Source organism: Pelophylax lessonae (assembly GCF_965119305.1).
Source record: "Pelophylax lessonae genome assembly, chromosome: 6".
Lineage (NCBI taxonomy): Eukaryota > Metazoa > Chordata > Amphibia > Anura > Ranidae > Pelophylax > Pelophylax lessonae.
Window position 1 is genome coordinate 279,768,526 of NC_138773.1, and position 19,476 is coordinate 279,788,001.

Genomic DNA, 19,476 nt, shown 5'->3' on the forward strand with positions numbered 1-19,476 from the left:
TCCCTGAGCCCTCAGGTCCCGCACCGCCAAGTGCAGATCCCGCAAACGCTCCGGAGACAGTTGAAGATTTGAGGGAAAGAATCTGCTCTCCGGCCAAGAGAGAAACTCGATCTTGTAGCCAGATCGAACGATTTCCTGAACCCACCGGTCCCGCACGCGGGCCAGCCAGGGTTGAAGAAAACCGAGCAAGCGTCCCCCCACCCCAGAACTGGGTGAGGGCACCCCTTCAGGGCGCACTGTTATGGGCAGCGGGTCCGGACCTCTTTTTACCAGACCACGGCTTCTTTTGGGAGCATTGACCCTTGAACGGTTTGCCCTTGTAGTGCGACCGAAAGGCACGAAAGGACCCCTGAGGAGGCCGAAAATGAGTATGCTTCTTACCAGGAGCCCCCTTAGCCTTGGGGAAGTGGGGCAAGAGAGTGCTCTTACTGCCAGTGATCCCCTTTATCAACGTCCAAGGACTCCCCAAAAAGGCGAGATCCATCATAAGGCAGATTGGCTAAGGTCTTGCGCGAAGATTGGTCCACCGACCAACACTTCAACCAAACCAGGCGGCGAGACAACACCGTCACGCTTTGTACACGTGCAGCCAACGGCACTAAGTCCAAGTCCGCATCACACAGGTACATGACACCCTGATGTATTTGATCCACCATATCCAATGTCGCCGGCGAGGCCGAATCAGCCACTAGGACGCGCCTAAGCACCTGCGTCCAACTTGCGACAGCCTGGGCTGCCATAAGAGAGGCAAACAGAGCTTTAAGCATCGAACCCGTAACAGAAGTATGACGGGCAAGAGACTCCATTCTCCTATCCGTGGCATCTCGGAACACCGGGGTATCCTCTGCAGGAATCGCAGTGGATTTGTTCAAAACCGCAATTGCGTGATCCACCGGGGGTGGCACACACCACCGTTCATCAGTGGCAGGCGTGAAAGGATAACACAGCCTGAACCTACTTGGCACAGCAAAAGGTTTGTGTAAATTGCGCCATTGTTCCTTAACAGCGAGCTGAAAATCATCAGTGCAGGGAAAGACCTGCGATGTCTTGCGTCTTTTCTGCGTCCCATAAGCCGCCAGGGCAGCGGGAGGACACAGTTCATCCTGCAAACGCAGTGTTTGTTTTATAGAAGCAACCAATTCATCCATGATTGCAAGCTCTTCAGGCGAGCCAGGGGGAGAATTATCAACCCCTTCAACCTCAGCCTCCACCTCGGACCCCACGAGATCCAGGGAGGAACGGGACCCTGATAAGGAGACCCCAGCCATAGCCGCCCCATCACCCTCACCCTCAGAATCAGAGGAAATAGAAACTCTGGGTCTTTTAGTGGATTGAGCAGCCACCAGCATCTGCACCTGAGCAGCAAGGTTAGCCACCACTTCGGCTAAATCCCCCCCTGGGGGGGAAACAGCAGTCCCCTGGCTTCCCACCAAGGTGGCAGGAAATTTGCCCTCCTGAGAATCCATTGCCCCAAAAAAATATGCCGGAGAATAAAGGGTAACTGCCCCTTTAACAAGTGCGGCGAGCGCAGCCCACCGCACACACACACAAGCACAATGAGACCCCCACAGGGATAAAACTGAACACAGGCAATGGATATAGGAAGAACAGAAGGATAAAACCTGAGGAGACCCCTGCTGCCTACTGCCGCCTCGATCGGTGCACCCAGGAAAGAGGAAGTGATGAAATCAGGGCGCTCTATTAAAGCCTATGGAAGGCTACAAGAAAATGGCCGCCCGCAGTGAAACATGCGGCTGGAGCGAGCGCAGGCAAAATGGCGCCGTTTGGCGCCGAAACCGCCGCTCCCCCACTACTGTGATGCAGTATAACACCACCCATGTAAAAAAAACATGGCGGATCGCCGCAGCGATCGCTGTATTGTGCCCCAAACATGACAAAAACATGCCCCACAGCACACAGCCCTTCACACCTTACACAGGCTGACACAGACCGTGCCACACAGCCCCCCCCCCCCCTGCAGCCCCCAGCGTGCAGCCAGAGCGATAGGGAGTCAAACAGTGTGAACAGAGGCAGGTTACACAGTCCCAGGCTGACACCCCCCCTGACAGACAGGTCCCCACATAGATACACTTACCTCTTAATGGCGTGGGGAACCCGCACAGGCGAACAAGCCGCTGCACACGAGGCAGGGAGAGTCGCATCCAGGACGCACAAAATCGGGGTTAAGAAACCGCACAGCGTCCAGTGCGGTAGCCACCTAACCAATCTTCCCTACACCGAACAGGGATGGGTCGTTCACCGTGCCAGGAGCGTTACCTGGCTGAACGCTCGATGGCAGGCTGGGAAGCCACTGACCCGCGACCAGGGGGATCAGCCCGAGACCCAGCCCGCACGAATCCTCTTCATCAGAAGAACTAATGCTGACAAAAAGAACAGCTAAGTAAAGAGAGAAAAAAACTCAAACAAAAAATCAAAAAAGAAGAGAAAGGCTGAGGCAAAATGCCCCAGCATAGAGAGATCCAGCTACTCCTGACAAGCTAGACATTGAAACTGAGATATGGTTGCAGGAAGTAGGAGGGTATTGACTGAGGGGACCACCCCCTGTGGGTGGGATATGTTAAAAGCTTTAATGTTAACATATTCTGTTGCCTAGCTACTCCTTCGGAGCAAAGTCTAATACCCCATTGTGACGAATATGAAGAGGCGGCGACTGTCGGAGGACGTAAGAGAAATACACTTTAATGAAAAAAAAAAAAAAGCCCAAATTTTTTTGTATAATGTGAAAGATGTTACGCCGAGAATCGTGATCTTTATTCTAAGCAAAAAAATTGTGATTCTCATCTAGCTTCAGATCTTCACCAAGGATTTGCAGGCTGCTGTTTAGAGGACCTGATCCTCTTCGAGGGGGTATTTTTTCAGGCAAGCTCCTTTTGCCTGGTTGGTGGTTTTAACCTTGGGAATTTTTTTGCTGTTCCCACCCCTCATGTTAAACACTGCTTTGGGACGTCCTAATGGTTATGTAGATCTGAAACTGTCTGTCAATGAACAAAAGAGAAAATGGGATTTTTGACTTCCCTAAAAATCTTCTCTGATGTTCATTGATGGACGCAGCACCCACCCCTCTGTGGAGTTTTAATTCTTCTGACACTGCTTGTAATTAAAGGGAGTGCATATAGCAGCGAGAGGGAGTATACCCCCTGGGACTGCCCATAGGCAAAGCCAGACTACTACTTTTTTTGCCTACTTTCCTACTCCTGTAGGTGCACTTACAACCCCCCCTCCCGGTCGATCATCCAAACGCTGGCGGCGCACCCTACCAGCCCCCATCGCCAGCATAGAGCCCTGCCCCCTCCCAAGGAGGTGGATTAGATCATCCAAACAGCCCCAACACATGTGGGGGAGGGGGGGTAGAATGGGGGACAGATGACAAGAGGGGATGGCTGATGGGAAAGAAGGGGAACCAGGGGGTCAGACGAACCCAAGGAAGGGCACACAACCACCCCAAAAGCTACAGGGGGAGCTACTCCCCATACCAGGAACAAGGGCGGCACTGCTCCAGACAGAACCCCTACCCATTGAAATCGGGGACTGTTGGCCAGAAGGAACGCTGCGACTCGGGCCGTGACCAGGTCGTATGCGACTTCACAAGGTGTTTATCCCACTGGCCAGCCCATGTCCAGTGGGGCTCTGTCGCACCTGACCTAGCTGACTGGGGTGACTACTGGATCTGAATTATCTAGCCTGTCGCCCAGTCTAGCAGTTGATTGTAGATCTCACAGGAAAAATCCAGGCGAATTTAAAAAAATTGTGGCTATAGCAGAAAGAGGGAGTATTACCCCCTGGGACTGCTCATAGGCGTAGCCAGACTTTCTGCCTAGTGTCCTACTCCTGTAGGGGGCAGTATAACCCAATAGTTCTGAAGATCTGAAGCTGTGTCTGTCAATGAAAGAGAAATGCCCAATTTTTTAATTGTGAAGACACCAGGCTTACTGCCAGATTAGAGAGCAAAAGATTATCAGAAATCCAGCATTAATCCACCAGCAGCTGATTGATTATAAAACAGTCTGAGAAGTCTTGAGCAAACATAGCTGGAGAGAGATCCTCCCCTTAGTCACTGTCACACGCACGTTTATGTCCATATCCCACTAACTAACCTTTTAGTGCGAAGGACTTCCTTCTGATGTTCTGTAAGAACTCTCTCTTTAGCTTCAGGAGGGATAAATACAAAGTCAATTGACTGCTCCTCTTCCAAGATTTTCTTTTTGGTATTCGGGGAAGAAAACTCCAGTTTTAACTATTTAAAACATAATTGCAATCAGTTTAAAACAAAGACAGTCAGTAATAGAGTCAGTCTCTTTAAAAGTGAAGCTCAGTTACAAGCACAGTCTGATGAGCTGGGCTCACTTACTGGAATAATGAGATCTCCCAGTCATAAGTACCTTTTCTAAAAGAAAATTGCTGGCATTTTTGAAAATGCATGTTGCCTGGCTGTTTTACTGACCCTCTGGTTCTGAACTAAGCCACTGTTCTAAACCAAGCAAGCCTACCGGGAAAGTTAGAAATCATATCTACATACTTATTCTAGGTCAAGGTTTCAAAACACTGCATTAAAGTGGTTGTAAACCTTTACATGTAGCCAGTGAGGTGACTGGCCTCAGGTGATACTTAGTGATGATACAAATCCTCCTACACAAGTTGTACCTCTTGTCTGCAGTCTTTTCTACATGCTTTCAAAGTGCAGAATTTAAAAAGCTTGTCTGAGCGTGCAGGTAAAAAACAAAAGAAATTGGAGGGAAGGGACAGACCCCCCCCTTCTCTACACAGCTCAGTGGAACAGAGCTGAGGCTATCAGCTGGAGGTCCCTCCCGTCACCTTTTTTCTCTTGGTGTCAGGAAAACTTGTCAGAAGTGATTCATGCTGATAGAGGAACAAATGACACTTAGTGCTCATAGTTGACAACACAGAGGGATCAGATTTGAAATGATTATATATTCATATTTCAGGTCTGAGGTTTACAACCACTTTAAGTCAGTATAACAATCAAATATACGAATTGTCATTGGGCCCTGAGGAGCATGCATCAAATATGAGAATCTGCATTTTTTTAAATGAAAAAGCACTTGTATTCCTATGTGTGTTCTTGTATGCAATACTGCAGCCTTTAAAAGACACTAACAAAACAAGGATCTTGGCAAGCTAAGCAAATAAACCTGGGTTAAAATTTTAATAAAGGCAGAAAATATACAATACTGTATACAAGTACATTTGTGGAAAGTTTTTAGGCAAGCAAATAATGGCTTTTGCCCAGTGATCTAATTTTGCAGAAACTAAGTTGTTAACCACTTTTTCGCCCCGAGGACAGACACGCTGAAACCAGTCAATCTATTCTGCAATTAATTCTACTGTTTACTTACTACTTGTGTGTAAATGCTATGTGGTGAGACATTATCTTTGCAACTTCTTTGTAGTCTGTCAGCAAAACAGACCATGATCTATAAAAATACACATTTTTATACAAATTACCTTGGCTTGTGGGATTTTTGTTGGAGTGCTTTTATTTTTAAGCTCTTCTGCTCTGGCCAGCAGGGAGTCTCTTTTCCCAGTGGATTTTACCTCAATACCGCTAACCTTTGTTCCCAGCTGAGAGTTTTCCATCTGCAGCAAAAATAAAAGCAGTAAACCCTCCTGCATGGAAAACCAAATTTAAATCCGGATACAGTAGGCATTCCACTACATGGCTAGCTTACGTAAGGAAAACATTTGGATAGGCAGACTATATAGAAGATATTACAATATACTTACATTATCAGAATAGGGGCCACTTGACTCCTCGGCTGTAGTCGTAAAGGTGAAGCCAGGTAACAGGAGAGGAGTTTTTATTTTAACTTGACTTAAAACAGGTCTATTAAAAAAAAAAAAAAAAAAAAAAAAAAAAAGATATTGTTTCAACAATTTTATTAAGTGCATTCATGAATTTACGACGACAGCGCTGCTTTGCAGGATATACAACTATAAAAGGATAATTTCACCTTCGGTAATGACAGCGGGCAAGAGAACCTATCCCCGCTGTCACTTTTTGAAAAAAACTGTGGGGCTGTATGAGGCTCCGCCCACTATAATTAAAAAAAAAAACTACAAATCATATCTACCAAGACGTCAGATGTACTTTCATTGAGAACAGGCCTACAATAGCACTTTTTAGCATGCTTCTAGTTCATTCATTCTTCCTCTAGCTTTGTAAAAGCCCATATGTAGATACAGGCACAAGAAGACTGTCCGGGAGCCTTAAGGCGCTTTTCCACTGCATGGAACCGAACGGTTCGGCTCGCTTTTGTGCTTTTCCACTGCTGGTACCGCATGGTAACGTGTAGGAACGGTTCGGTACGGTGGCACTTTTCCACTGCATGGAACCAAATGGTACGGCTCTCTAAAACAGTACCACCTCGATTGTGGTTCCAAGAGGTACCATACCAGTACCATATCCCACATCCTTTGCATGCAGTCACTACTAGCCACTGATTGGTCAGAGAATCATTGTTATCCCACCCACTTAACTTTAGTACTACTTTAGTGGAAAAGCAAACCATAAACCGTACCGAACCGTTCCATCACCGTACCATGCGGTACCAGCAGTGGAAAAGCAAACCGGGCCAAGCAGGGCCGAGTAGAGCCGAGCCGGTACTTGCAGTGGATAAGTGCCATTACACTGCACTATGATCCACATCTATTGTGGATCCGCAACCATTTTTAATCCTTATGCCGCTATGATTAGTAAATGGATAGGAAGGTATAGTACAGTTGCTTGTTTTAAACAGTTTTTATTTTTTTCAGTGACTTCCTAGTTTCGAGCCTAAGCAAAATAAGGTCATACATCGCCAGAAGTCTTCAGGAGAGAAGGAGGAGCTTTCAGCTAAGCAAACAGTTTTACGCGCAGGCTTGGCCTAAGGGCAGATGGATTCCAGGAATTAAATGCTACATATATCTGCCCTTAAAGGGTTACTAAACCCTGCATTCACAATATATGGTCTCCCACAGTACACAGATGATCAGATCAGCAAATGGATTGGGGACAGTAAAAAGGGGAGGATCAGAGAAGACAGGATCAAACAGACTACACAATGCAGTGGGTTAACCCCTTAGGTTCCACAGAGTATAACAAGCATGCTTTACTGCATATACAGACTGATTTTACTGTTGTGGGTTTAGTAACACTTTAGAACATTTTTGCTTGGCAGACCATTACAATTAACTCAAGCTCATCACAAGGAGATGCGCAAATATGCAACCTACCCTGTTTTTTTTTTTAAACTTGGTGTGAACTGACACAATAGAACATAAGGCACGTTACTTTGGCTATACGTTCAGGCTGCATAAGGAAATGTTGCTCAAACGAAGCTGGTAAGAACAAGTCCGTTAAAATACTTACTTGAGTTCATCTGGATAAACCAACGTGGCTGCCTTAGCAAAGGACCCATTCCAAAATTGTGCAGCCTGATTGCGGAACTGTTTGTTCTTGTGCAGAAATATGGCGCAGAGCAAAGGCGATAGCGCTTCAAGCAGATCGTTGTCATAGGATCCAGTGTATCGAGAGCCCAAACAGGAGAGCAACTCACCAAGAAGTTTATCCAACTATGAATGAAGAGATAAATAAGTACACAAGATAGTAGGGTTTATTATATAATCATGGACAACAGACATGCTAGCCCAACAGAGGAAAAAAAAAACAGGACTTCACCTTACTGCTTAGAGAACTGTACACTTTTGGAGAGTCGGACCTAATAAAAAGGAACAGATACAATTTAGAGAATAAAATTTATAGAAAAGGATGTGTTGACAAATTAAACATTTAAAAATATTTCAAAAGATCCTGAGCTGCAAGTCATTGTTTTTTTATTTTGATCATATGCACAGATATTGAAGGTTGACGGCTAACTGGACCGATGCTTCAGGGCAGATGTCAGACTTTGGAAAGCTTCTAGTTTTTATTTCAAAACAAAAAGCCTTAAAAAAAGGACTACCCAAAAATAAAATAAAACATTGAAGCTATATCCAGCTGAAGTCCATAATTTAGTGTAAAAAAAGCACTACAGCTGACAAGCATGTGTAAATCCTGGGGGGGGGGGGGGGGACATTGCCCGTGGAAGACCTACATAGAAAAGCAATGCCTGGCTGAGTTCACCAAAAACAGGAAGTTTTGGGGAAACCTAGCTTTTCTTCTAAACCAGGCACTCAGGATAAAATGGTCATCTGGGTTACAATGAAAGGCTTCTTAGGATCACTGGAAGTCAAAAAGTATGGAGCAGCAAACTACAAACGTTTCAGATCACAGGACATTTTTCTGTAATTTCCTACAGCTAAATTTTGAAAAACACAAACCAATATAAAATAGATTAAGCACAATATATATTTTGCACTCACTTTGTCTTTGCGTAGAACACAGCAATAGGCTTTGCCAGTAGTGAAAATACTGTCTTAAGTATGGAAGGTAAACTGACATGGCTGATGCAGACAGACAAGGTGTTCAGAATAGATGATCCCATGGAAGACAACATTGAAGCATTTGCCTCAACCTGGGACTGATCAGAGCACAAAGTGTGAAATTCTTCAGTTACTCTCACAAGTAGTTTTATTAAAGAATTTAGATTTCCCAGGGGCCCTTTCTTCTTTTTTGCCCAATCAGTTGGAGTGTGAGGAGCTGAAATTAGACAAGATTTTATAGATCACCATTTCTGTACTCTTCAGCTTTTATGAAGGCCACTGCATGAAGCCAGGTCTCACCTTTTGTTTTGGGTTGGAATTTTGTGCTATACGGGGAGAAGTTGACAGAATCCACAATAACTGTAACAACTTGAACAATCCTTTCCAGAAGGAAGAAACTCTAAAAATGAGATACGCCTGATCAGTGTTTACATTATTTAAAACCATAGCAAACTTAAAATCACACAACACTTCTGTAGATAGCAGTTGTCTTATATTACACTAAAATATGGTTGAACATCAATACAAATAGAAAAGATAAATACATCAGGCTTACCACTAGCTGATCCCCAAGTGCTGTAAGTATCCGAGAGCAGAGCTCCTCACAGCACACATTCTCATCCGTTGTAGTAACCAATGAAGCACAGCGGGCAAATGTTTTATACAATTCAGACCAAGTACGCATCAAAGTCTTCACAGTGGGCTGCAACAGAAATCAACAGGCCAGTTTACATTCTGTATCATGCAAGTGTACTAGCTGATGTATTCACTTAATACGAAATGTATTGTACCATTTACCTGTGGAAAGGACAAGACTGGGAAGATGTGATTTATAGGTAGCATTAAAGAACTGTGCATGGCGCTAAAGTTGTGTTCTAGGGCATCGCCTTGGTTTACTTCATTAGTCTGAAACAAGACATTGACAAAAAAAAAATAAAAAATTATTAAATGTAACCTGGACTCGAACTGGATTTGCTAGGACAAACAGAACCACATGAAAAAAAAAACAGTGCCTGCAAAAAAATGCTTAAATATTTTAAGCAAAATATGAGAAAACTTGGGAGAACACTAAGGGGGGACAGAGAGAAGGAGAAGGGGCCGGGAATTTCATAGATCTTACCTGGAAATGGGAGAAGGTACCTGGTTTTGACAGGTATTCACTTCCCCCCAAAAAGTGCCAAATGTGGCAGTTGATTGGGGGGGGGGGGGGGGGGGGTTAAATCGTAGGGTGCGAACAAGCAGAGCTTCCCCTTTTTGTTGGAGCAGCTCTGCTTTAACCACTTAAGCCCCGGAGGATTTGGCTGCTCAAAGACCAGGGCCAATTTTGCGATTCGGCACTGCGTGACTTTAATGGACAATTGCGCGGTCGTGCGACGCTGTACCTAAATGAAATGGACGTCTTTTTTCCCCCACAAACCGAGCTTTCTTTTGGTGGCATTTGATCACCTGTGCGCTTTTTACTTTTTGCGCTATAAACAAAAGAAGAGCAACCATTATGAAAAAACAATATTTTTCACATTTTTTTATATGAAAATCCCCCCCAAAAAAATGTAAAAATCTAAATTTAACATTTTAGGCCAATTTGTTTACTGCTACATATGTTTGGAAAAAAAAAAAATCAATAAAAAAAAAAATTGCAATAAGCGTATTTTGATTGGTTTGCGCAAAAGTTATCGCTTCTACTAACTACGGGAAAGATTTAGGTCATTTTTATTGTTTTATTTTCTTACTAGTAATGGCGGTGATCTGCGATTTTTTTTGCAGGACTGCGACATTGCGGCGGACAGATCGGACCCTTGACTGACATTTGACACTTTTGGGGTTGCCAGTGACATTACTACAGTAATCAGTGCTATAAATATGCACTGTTCTGTAAAAATTACACTGGCAGGGAAGGGGTTAACTTTATTGGTGATCAGTGGGTTAAATGTATCCCTAGGGGCGTGATTCTATCTGTGGGGGGCGTGGCTTGTGATGTAACCACAGAGACATACGATCCTACATAGCAGGATCGTATAGTCTCTGCTGTTACACCAGGGAGAATGACAGGCGGCTTTGGCTTTGTTTACATTAGCTGCCTGCCTTTCTCCCTCTCCAACAGGAGATCGCAAGTGATCGGCGGACATCGGAGCCGCCGGTCACTCGCGCGAGGAGGTTAGTGAACGAGCGGGAGCGCACCTCCGGCGGCGCTCGCCCCTGGAGGCTCGTGGGCGAGCGACGTAGCCCTAAGTCGTTTTGCCTATAGGGGGCTGACTGCCGCAGTAAATAGTCATGCGGCGGTCGGCAAGTGGTTAAGATTGTGGCCTGGTTCACACTTGTGCAGGTGGTTCCTATGCAGGTCCACACTCTTTCCTGCAGCTGCAACCACCCGCACAGAAAATTATGCAGAGACCTTTTCCTGCTTTTTCAGAATCACGGCAGCCCATTCAAAGAAATGGGCTGCCGTGTCAGCACAAAACAAAGCTCGCAGAGCCACGGTAGTGTGAACCAGGCCTAAGGGCTCATCCCTGACAATATGTGGGAGGCCTTAATGGTACTTCTACTGACACCAGGAAAATACCCCACTAAATGCAACTCACACTGTTCCATTTCCCTTATTAATTTCAAAATTATGGGTAAGGTTTTACCTCAGATTTAATAGATGAGAGAATTGGTGGATTCAAATCAAGCAGGTTTCATACCCAGAAGATCTATTTGAATATTCATATTTACAAAGTGGCAATTTTCACAACCCCATGAAGAGTTGGGCAGCGCTTTCCCTATACACCCGTAAAACATTCAAAAGCGTTGTATGGCACTACCTTCTTAGGGCACATTCACATGTGTTGATTATGAAGAACAAAGCAATTTTCATTAAAAGGGAAAGGGATAATAAAGTCTTTTTTTCTGTTTAAAAATGAACATTTCCTTCTTGCTCTGTGTAGTGGTTTTGCACAGAGCAACCCGGATCCTCCTCTTCTCGGGTCCCTCATCAGCACTCCTGACCCCTCCTGCCGAGTGCCCCCCACAGCAAGCAGCTTGCTATGGGGCACCCGAGCCACTGCTTTGTGTCCATTCATACATGGAGCCGCGGCTCGGTCCCGCTCCATTCTCTCTCCTCTCAATAGCTCACTGATTGACAGCAGTGGGAGCCAATGGAGTCTGCTGCCGTCTCAGGCAATCAGGGAGAGTCCTCAGACTTTGTGGCTTTCGTGCTTGTTCCGAAACTTCACACAACACACAGAGCCGCTTTTCTCCTCCCTTCTCCCCCTCCCTCCTTTGTTCCATGCAGAATAATCTCAGCTCACAAACCTGTAATAGTAGCAGCCTGTTAGTCACTGTAGAAGTCACTGAATGTGCTCTTTATTACATTCTAGATTCCTAGTAGTTATAATGCAAAGCATACATTTTAAAGTAAAATACAACTGGCCATTATCAGATATTACACTTTAGATTTAGAGGGCAGGGAGTACTCTGCTTTCCTCTCGCCTGCAGCACTGCTATGTACTGAAAAGGTATGCTCTCTATATCACATTGTGTTCATTCACAGAACAGAATGTCACAGCAAACCGGGACTGATGTTTACCACGTCTTTCCATGACATGGGATGTTTAGAGAACATTTTCTATATTGGTTCAGAGGATAGCTGAGCATGAGAAGTGTTGGCTGACACTTCCCACATATATGCCAGACTATTGACATTCTGTTAATCTCTTCAAAAAAGCACTACTCTTCTGCAAAAAAGCCAAGAAGTTAGGGCTCGTTCACACTAGAACGCGGAGCAGGAGACCGATCCCTGACAGTTTCTCGCACTGCTTTTGCGAACTGCAGCAGATAGCAGTGCAAAAATGACTGCCCAAATGCAAGTCGCAAATGCAGTGCATTTGCCCGCATGGTACAATAGTAACATGCAATCCAGTTGCAGTGCAATCACTACTTTTGGTGCAGTGTATTTTCAGCCAGTTCTAAGCCTAGTCGCAGTGTATGTAAAACCCATCTAATCCAGGAAAAGTAAAAGTGATAGCTACAGGCATAACCAAAAAAATACTGTAAGCATTTTACTTTATACCCAATACCAAACATTAACTAGAAGCTAAGAATACCATTAGATTTTACCTGATTAACTTTTTCAGTCAGTGGATTAATCAGAATACTCCAAATACGCCAAAGCAATTCTTTGTTTTCTAGCAACTTGGCACCCTGATTCAATTCACCAAGAACAGACTCGCAAAACGCCAAAGGTGAGGTAGGACCAGAGAAGACGTAACTTACAAGTGTTTCGAAGTTTACAAAGAATCTGTTTTGTTCAGTGGGAAAAAAAAAAAAAAAGGACAACAGAAATGATCAACTAAATAAAATAATCACGCAACAATCATACATGGTTGACTATAATAAAAAAGGTAAAGCACTAGAGAGAATACAATAATTACTTTTCCTCAGTAACGCCATGTTCCAGAATTCCTGCATGAAAGTGAAGCTGTATTAGAAAGAGAGCTGGAGTTCCCTAGGTAAACAAAAAGATACTGAATAAGATGGATGATCTGTCATGCATGACGTTTCAATAGGTCAACAGGCTTAAATAAGTGATTGAACACAACAGGAGCCACATAGCACCCTTTTTAAAGACCAATACATCTAAAATACTACAAATATACACACATATACATACAGCCATACATACCACTATTTATTTATTTTTTTTTTTTTTTATTATATACACATAGAACTGTGCAAAACAAGTTTTAGGCAGGTATGAAACCGCAGTAAATGAAGAATGCTTTTAGAAATAGAAGTGCTAATTGTTTTTTTTTTTTTTATATCAAAATAAACACAAAAAGTGAGTACACCCCTCACATTTCTGTAAATATTTCATTATATCTTTTTCATGTGACAACACTAAGGCTCGGTTCACATATATGCGATGCGGGAAGGCTGCGAATTCGTAGCCTGTTCCCGCATCGCACACGCACCCCCGGCAGTTCACACTGCCATATGCGATACGCTGGGGGTGTCAATGTAATCTTAACGACACCCCCAGTTTGATCGCATATCGCAGTGCGATCGTGCATTTTGCACAGGATCGGATCGCACAAGTGTGAACCGCTGTGCGATCCGATCCTGATGCGGCTGCAAAAATGCCTCCTGTGCGTGTTTGCTGCGGGAGCAATGCAAATTTAGCCATACAGTTTGTATGGCTAAACTCGCACCGCACAGCTGATCGCATGTAATGTCGGAGCAGTGCGCTCCGACATTACATGCGAACCCCGCACACGCACAAGTGTGAACCGGGGCTGAAGAAATAACACTTTGCTACAAAGTAGCAAGTGTACAGCTTGTATAACAGTGTAAATTTGCTGCCCCCCCCTCCAAATAATTCACACAGCCATTAATGTTTAAACCGCTGGCAACAAAAGTGAGTACACCCGTAAGTGAAAAATGTCCAAATTGGGCCCAAAGTGTCAATATTTTGTGTGGCCACCATCATCTTCCAGCACTGCCTTAACCCTCTTGGGCATGGAGTTCACCAGAGCTTCACAAGTTGCCACTGGAGTCCTCTTCCACTCCTCCACGATGACATCACGGAGCTGGTGGAGGTGGACCTTGCACTCCTCCACCTTCCGTTTGAGGGTGCCCTACAAATGCTCAATTGGGTTTAGGTCTGGAGACATGCTTGGCCAGGCCATCACCTTGACCTTTCTTTGGCAAGGTAGTGGTCGTCTTGGAGGCGTGTTGGAATACTGCCCTGCATCCATGACACCATCTGAACCAAAATTGGATTTTTGTAAGATCTTACCGTAAAATCCTTTTCTCTTAGCTCATTGACAGACGTAGTCCTCTTTTATTCACATCAATTGGGTTATGTTGCCTCCGCAGGAGTAGGACTAGGCAGAAAGAAAAAACGTTCTGGCTCCACCCTAGGGGCAGTCCCAGAGGGTATATCCTCCCTCTCTCTGCTACAGGGAACCAGTTCTGTTATAAAGCAGTAACAGAGAATTTAACCCAACCCAACTCAATGATAGAGGGGCGGGTACTACGTCTGTCAATGAGCTAAGAGAAAAGGATTTTACGGTAAGATTTTACAAAAATCCAATTTTCTCTGTCGCTCATTGACAGACGTAGTCCTCTTTGATTCACATCAATTGGGACATCCAGAAGCAGTGCCACAAATGAGGGGTGGGATTGACAGAAATCAAAATCCAATCTAGTGCCAACTAGACTCTCTGGTCTGTTTGCTCAATCAGATCCGATTGTCCAGGGATTCCGGATTCCGATTCCATTTGAGAAGAATCTCTTCCTGAAGAATTCGGGTATGGGACTGGGCAAATGGGACTGCTTCGAAGGAAGCCACCATCAACCCCAGAACCCTCATGCAAGTCCGAAGAGAAGACCAGCTGTTGGATAGTAACAACTGGACTGCTGATTGAATCTTCCGGAGTTTCCCTACCGGAAGGAAAACTCTTGTCCTGAATGGGTCTAGAATTAGACCCAGATATTCGAGCCTCCGGGTGGGAACCAGAAATGACTTTTGCTGGTTCACCAGCCACCCGAATTCCTGTAAAGAAATCATAGTAATCTCTAGGTTTTGTAGCAGGGTCTGTGGAGACTCTGCATGAAGCAGAAGATCGTCTAGGTAACCTAGAATCGATATGCCTCTTTGGCGCAGTAGTGCCAACATTGGGGCTAACACCTTCGTGAAGACCCGAGGAGCCGTGGCGAGACCGAAAGGTAACGCCGCAAACTGATAGTGGTTCTCTTCTATGGAAAAACCGCTGATGTCCTGCGTAAATGGGAATGTGAAGATAGGCGTCCTTGATGTCTATGGACGCTAGGACATCCCCTGAATGCAGGGAGGCCGCTACTGTGCGAATGGATTCCATTTTGAATTTTCTTATGTTGACAAAGGAATTGAGTGCCCTTAAGTCCAGAATTGGACGCACTTTGCCCTCTTTCCTGGGTATTGTAAATAGGTTTGAATAAAACCCCTGAAAGCGTTCTGTCCAAGGAACGTGGACTACCACTCCTTGTTGTAGTAAATCCGTGACTGCTCTCCGCAGATCTTCTAAACGATCCGGGGATAGTCGGATATTGGAAGGGAAGAATCGCGCCGGTGGGAGAGATCGAAACTCGATCTTGTACCCTGACCTTATGACTTCGCAAACCCACTTGTCCGGGATTCTGGAGAGCCATGGATCCGGGAACCGGCGAAGACGTCCCCCCACCCCAGTTATGGGTGGGGGCGCACCTTCAGGCTTTAGTAGACTTATCTTCAGGTCTGGAAGGGACGGGCTTTTGCTTGCCCGACCAACGTCCCCTGAAGCCTCCTGAAGGAGCTTTGGAGGACTTAATTTTTTCACCCGCGGGACGAAAAAATTTTTTATGAGCGGAGAAAGAAGGCCCCCGTCTTTGACGAGGTCCTTTACCCTTAGCACTTTGCGGTAAAAAGGTGCTCTTTCCTCCCGTGAGATCCTTAATGATCTCATGTAAGTTGGCTCCAAATAAACGCTCTCCTAAAAAGGGGAGATTAGCCAATGCTTTTTTGGAACCTTGGTCGGCTAACCAACCTTTTAGCCACAGTGTACGCCTGAGAACCACTGCTGAAACTGATGCTCGCGCCAATAATGGAGTGGCGTCTAACGCCGCATCACACACAAACTGTAACCCCTGTATCATCTGTTCCAACAAATCTGATACCGCCTGAGGGACCTCTTCTAAGTCCCGGCGTAACCACTTGGTCCATTCAGTTACAGTCTGCGAAACCAGACCAATAGCAATTATTGGTCTGAAAGCCGATCCAATCAAGGAAAACATGGTGCGAGACATAGTTTCTATCTTGCGATCCACCGGATCCTTAAAAGACGGAGCGTCTTCTAATGGAATAACCGTGGCTTTATTTAATCTAGAAATTGGTGAATCCACCACAGGTGGTTCTGTCCATTTCTTAATGAGGGCTTCCTCAAACGGATAACACCTGTTAATGCGTTTGGAAATAGCAGAAGTGCGTTTTGGCAGACTCCATTCTTCTTTGATCGGATTGCCAAAACATTTGGGCAATGGAAAAACCTTCGCCACTTTGATGCGTTTTTTAGTCCCAAAGGGAATTTCAGTCTCAGCTACTTCCGACGGAGTACCCTGTAATCTTAAGGTTTCTTGAACAGATACAATGAGTGCGTTTACCAACGCTTCCTCTCGGGCTATGGCTGATGCCGAAACATCCTCCTCACTGTCTGAAGAGACAGTACCCGAGACACCAATCCCAGATGAGGTACCTGCAACTGCAGAAATAGGCTCAGATTCTCAATCCGAAGTTTCAGATAAAATGGGGTTAGGCGGGGGTCGCTTTCTTGCGCCCTGTCCCTGACAAGCCACTTCCACCCGGGACACAAAGGTCTCCATAATAGCTGACAATGATTCAATCGTAAGCGGGGTGCTGGAGGATCCTGCAGACACCTCGAGGGGATCAGGTGGAGATACACGAGTGGCAGGGTCCATGTTAACCCAGGACACTTTGCCAGAAAAAAACTTTTTTTTTTTTTATCTGTATCCCCCTAGCGCAATAACGCCCCTCAGTGTACCTGCTTCTTGACCCCCACAGAGAGAGAGGGACCCCCAAGGCTCACCACCCGATGCAGAGAAGTTTCCTAACAACTGCAGTCAGCGTTTGTCTCTAACAGACTGGGAAGAACTGTGCTCGTTTTCCCGGGTAGAAGGAAGTGGCTCCGCCCCCTGTGTACGCTTTCCGGCGTTCCCAGCTCTCCCCAGGATTAGCTGGGCTCTTCAAACATGGCCGCCCCCATACGGGAGACAATAGACTCCAAAAAAATGGCGGCCGGCGTGACCTGCGGACGCTCGAGTACCTGGTCTACAGCAAAATGGCGGCGGATTGCCGGAATAGCGTTTTCCCAGCACATCCACCTGCATACCACGCTAATGGCGGTTTATCGACCTGCAGGAGGTCCACTACAATCAAGGTAGGATTATACCTCCTATGTCTGCTGTAATACTGCAGTCTGCTGGGTAGAGTGTTAGCTCCCAAACCAAGTCCGCTTGCCCACCGAACACATTCTGTATTACACGGGGGACTTTTAGTGTCAGAAAGACTCTGACCATGTATGGAGGGGCCCGTATCCAAAATGCCTCATAACGAGGAAAGGGAAACATTTACTCACCATACCGAACCGACAGGCACCCTCTCTTCACAATACCCTCTCCACCGGGGTGGGGGGTTGTTGACCACTCCGGACGCCTTGACTCTCTGGTTCCTGGCGTCCAAGCGAGACCTTTTTAAGTCGCAAGGTCAGTCCCTCCAATGGGACTCTGTCGCGGCCGACCCAGCGCGGAGCTCTGGTCTGCACGCACTCGTAGGCTGAACCGGGGTGACCACTGGATCTCAACATCCAGCCCGTCGCCCGGCCCCGCATACTTACTTGAATGTGTCGCGGCCGACCAAGCGCAATGCAATGGTCTGCGCGCGCTCGTAGGCCGGCTGGGGTGACCACTGGATCTCAACATCCAGCCCGTCGCCCAGATCCGGCGTAATTTGCTTGAAGATCTCACAGGACAAAAACTGGAGAAACTACCTAAAAAAATATTTTTTCTAAAAAAAAAATCTTGCCAGGACCAGGAGATCCCAGCAAGGAACTTAGGTCCTTACTCCTGACTAGACAGAAAAAAACTGGTTCCCTGTAGCAGAGAGAGGGAGGATATACCCTCTGGGACTGCCCCTAGGGTGGAGCCAGAACATTTTTTCTTTCTGCCTAGTCCTACTCCTGCGGAGGCAACATAACCCAATTGATGTGAATCAAAGAGGACTACGTCTGTCAATGAGCGACAGAGAAAATAAGTTTATCTTGGTTTTGGTCTCATCAGACTACAGGACCTGGTTCCAGTAATCCCATGCCCTTAGTCTGCCTGTCTTCAGCCAACTGTTTGCAGGCTTTGTGCATCATATTTAAAAGAGGCTTCCTATTGGGACGACAGCCATGTAGACCAATTTGGTGCAGTGTGTGTGGCGTATGGTCTGAGCACTGACAAAATGACCCCCCCCCCCCCCACCCCTTCAATCTCTGCAGCAATGCTGGAAGCACTCATACATCTATTTCCCAAAGACAACCTCTGGATATGACGCCAAGCACGTGCACTTCACTTCTTATGTAGACCATGGTGAGGCCTGTTCTGAGTGAAACCTGTCCTGTTAAACTGCTGTATTCTCTTGGCCAACGTGCTGCAGCTCAGTTTCAGGGTCTTGGTAATCTTATAGCCTAGGCCAGGCATGTCCAACCTGCGGCCCGAGGGCCGCATGCGGCCCAGAACCACAGGCAATGCGGCCCACTGCCCCCTGACAATTTTTTTTTTCTGCTGGGGAGGAAGGGAGTTGAGTCGGGGGCATGGCCACAGCGGCTCCCAACTGTAGGCAGAGGCTGCCTCGGAGCCTCTGTCAATGATAGACAGCACATTGGTGATGTCTATCATAGGAGCTGGTCCAGGAGGCAGGACTTCGTATGACTGTGGCGGCCGGGTAAGCGGGAGATCCCTGCTCTGTGTAATCCAGAGGCTCTCCTCTCTCTTCATTGCAGACTGCATTGGATGGGCACGCACTGGTGAGGCTACATTGGATGGGCACTGATCAGGCTGCATTGGATGGGCATGCACTGGTGAGGCTGCACTGGATGGGCACTGATCAGGCTGCATTGGATCTGCACGCAGTGGTGAAGCTGCATTGGATGGGCATTGTGTAGGCTGCATTTGATAGGCACGCACTAGGCTGCAAGTGCTGTGCGATCTCCCGTCTGCCGTGGGAGACTTAGGATGTCTGCAGTCAGTAACAGAGCCGCTGTCACAGGTGGAGTGATATGAAAGGGAAGGGTGCGGCGGGTTTTATTACTTATATACCTTAACTGTAGAATATATTTATATGCAGCCCGAGAAAATTTCTCTACACTCAGTGTGGCCCAGAGAAGCCAAAAAAGGTTGGACACCCATGGCCTAGGCCATCTTTATTACAGCAACATTTTTTTTTTAGATCCTCAGAGTTCTTTGCCATGAGGTGCCATGTTGAAC

General features: G+C 46.1%; 1 protein-coding gene across 1 annotated transcript in view; it reads right to left on the reverse strand.

Annotated features, from left to right (window-relative positions):
- The window catches only part of RIF1 (replication timing regulatory factor 1), a 68,748-nt gene that overhangs the window by 17,494 nt on the left and 31,778 nt on the right, over positions 1-19,476 (reverse strand). The window contains exons 17-27 of the mRNA XM_082262409.1: positions 12,849-12,922; positions 12,535-12,715; positions 9,238-9,345; positions 8,996-9,142; positions 8,740-8,839; positions 8,380-8,656; positions 7,697-7,736; positions 7,388-7,590; positions 5,764-5,863; positions 5,485-5,616; positions 4,116-4,255 (exon numbers count right to left, since the gene is read on the reverse strand). Coding sequence (XP_082118535.1) covers positions 4,116-4,255; positions 5,485-5,616; positions 5,764-5,863; positions 7,388-7,590; positions 7,697-7,736; positions 8,380-8,656; positions 8,740-8,839; positions 8,996-9,142; positions 9,238-9,345; positions 12,535-12,715; positions 12,849-12,922 — 1,502 coding nt within the window. The remainder of the gene's footprint in view (positions 1-4,115; positions 4,256-5,484; positions 5,617-5,763; positions 5,864-7,387; positions 7,591-7,696; positions 7,737-8,379; positions 8,657-8,739; positions 8,840-8,995; positions 9,143-9,237; positions 9,346-12,534; positions 12,716-12,848; positions 12,923-19,476) is intronic.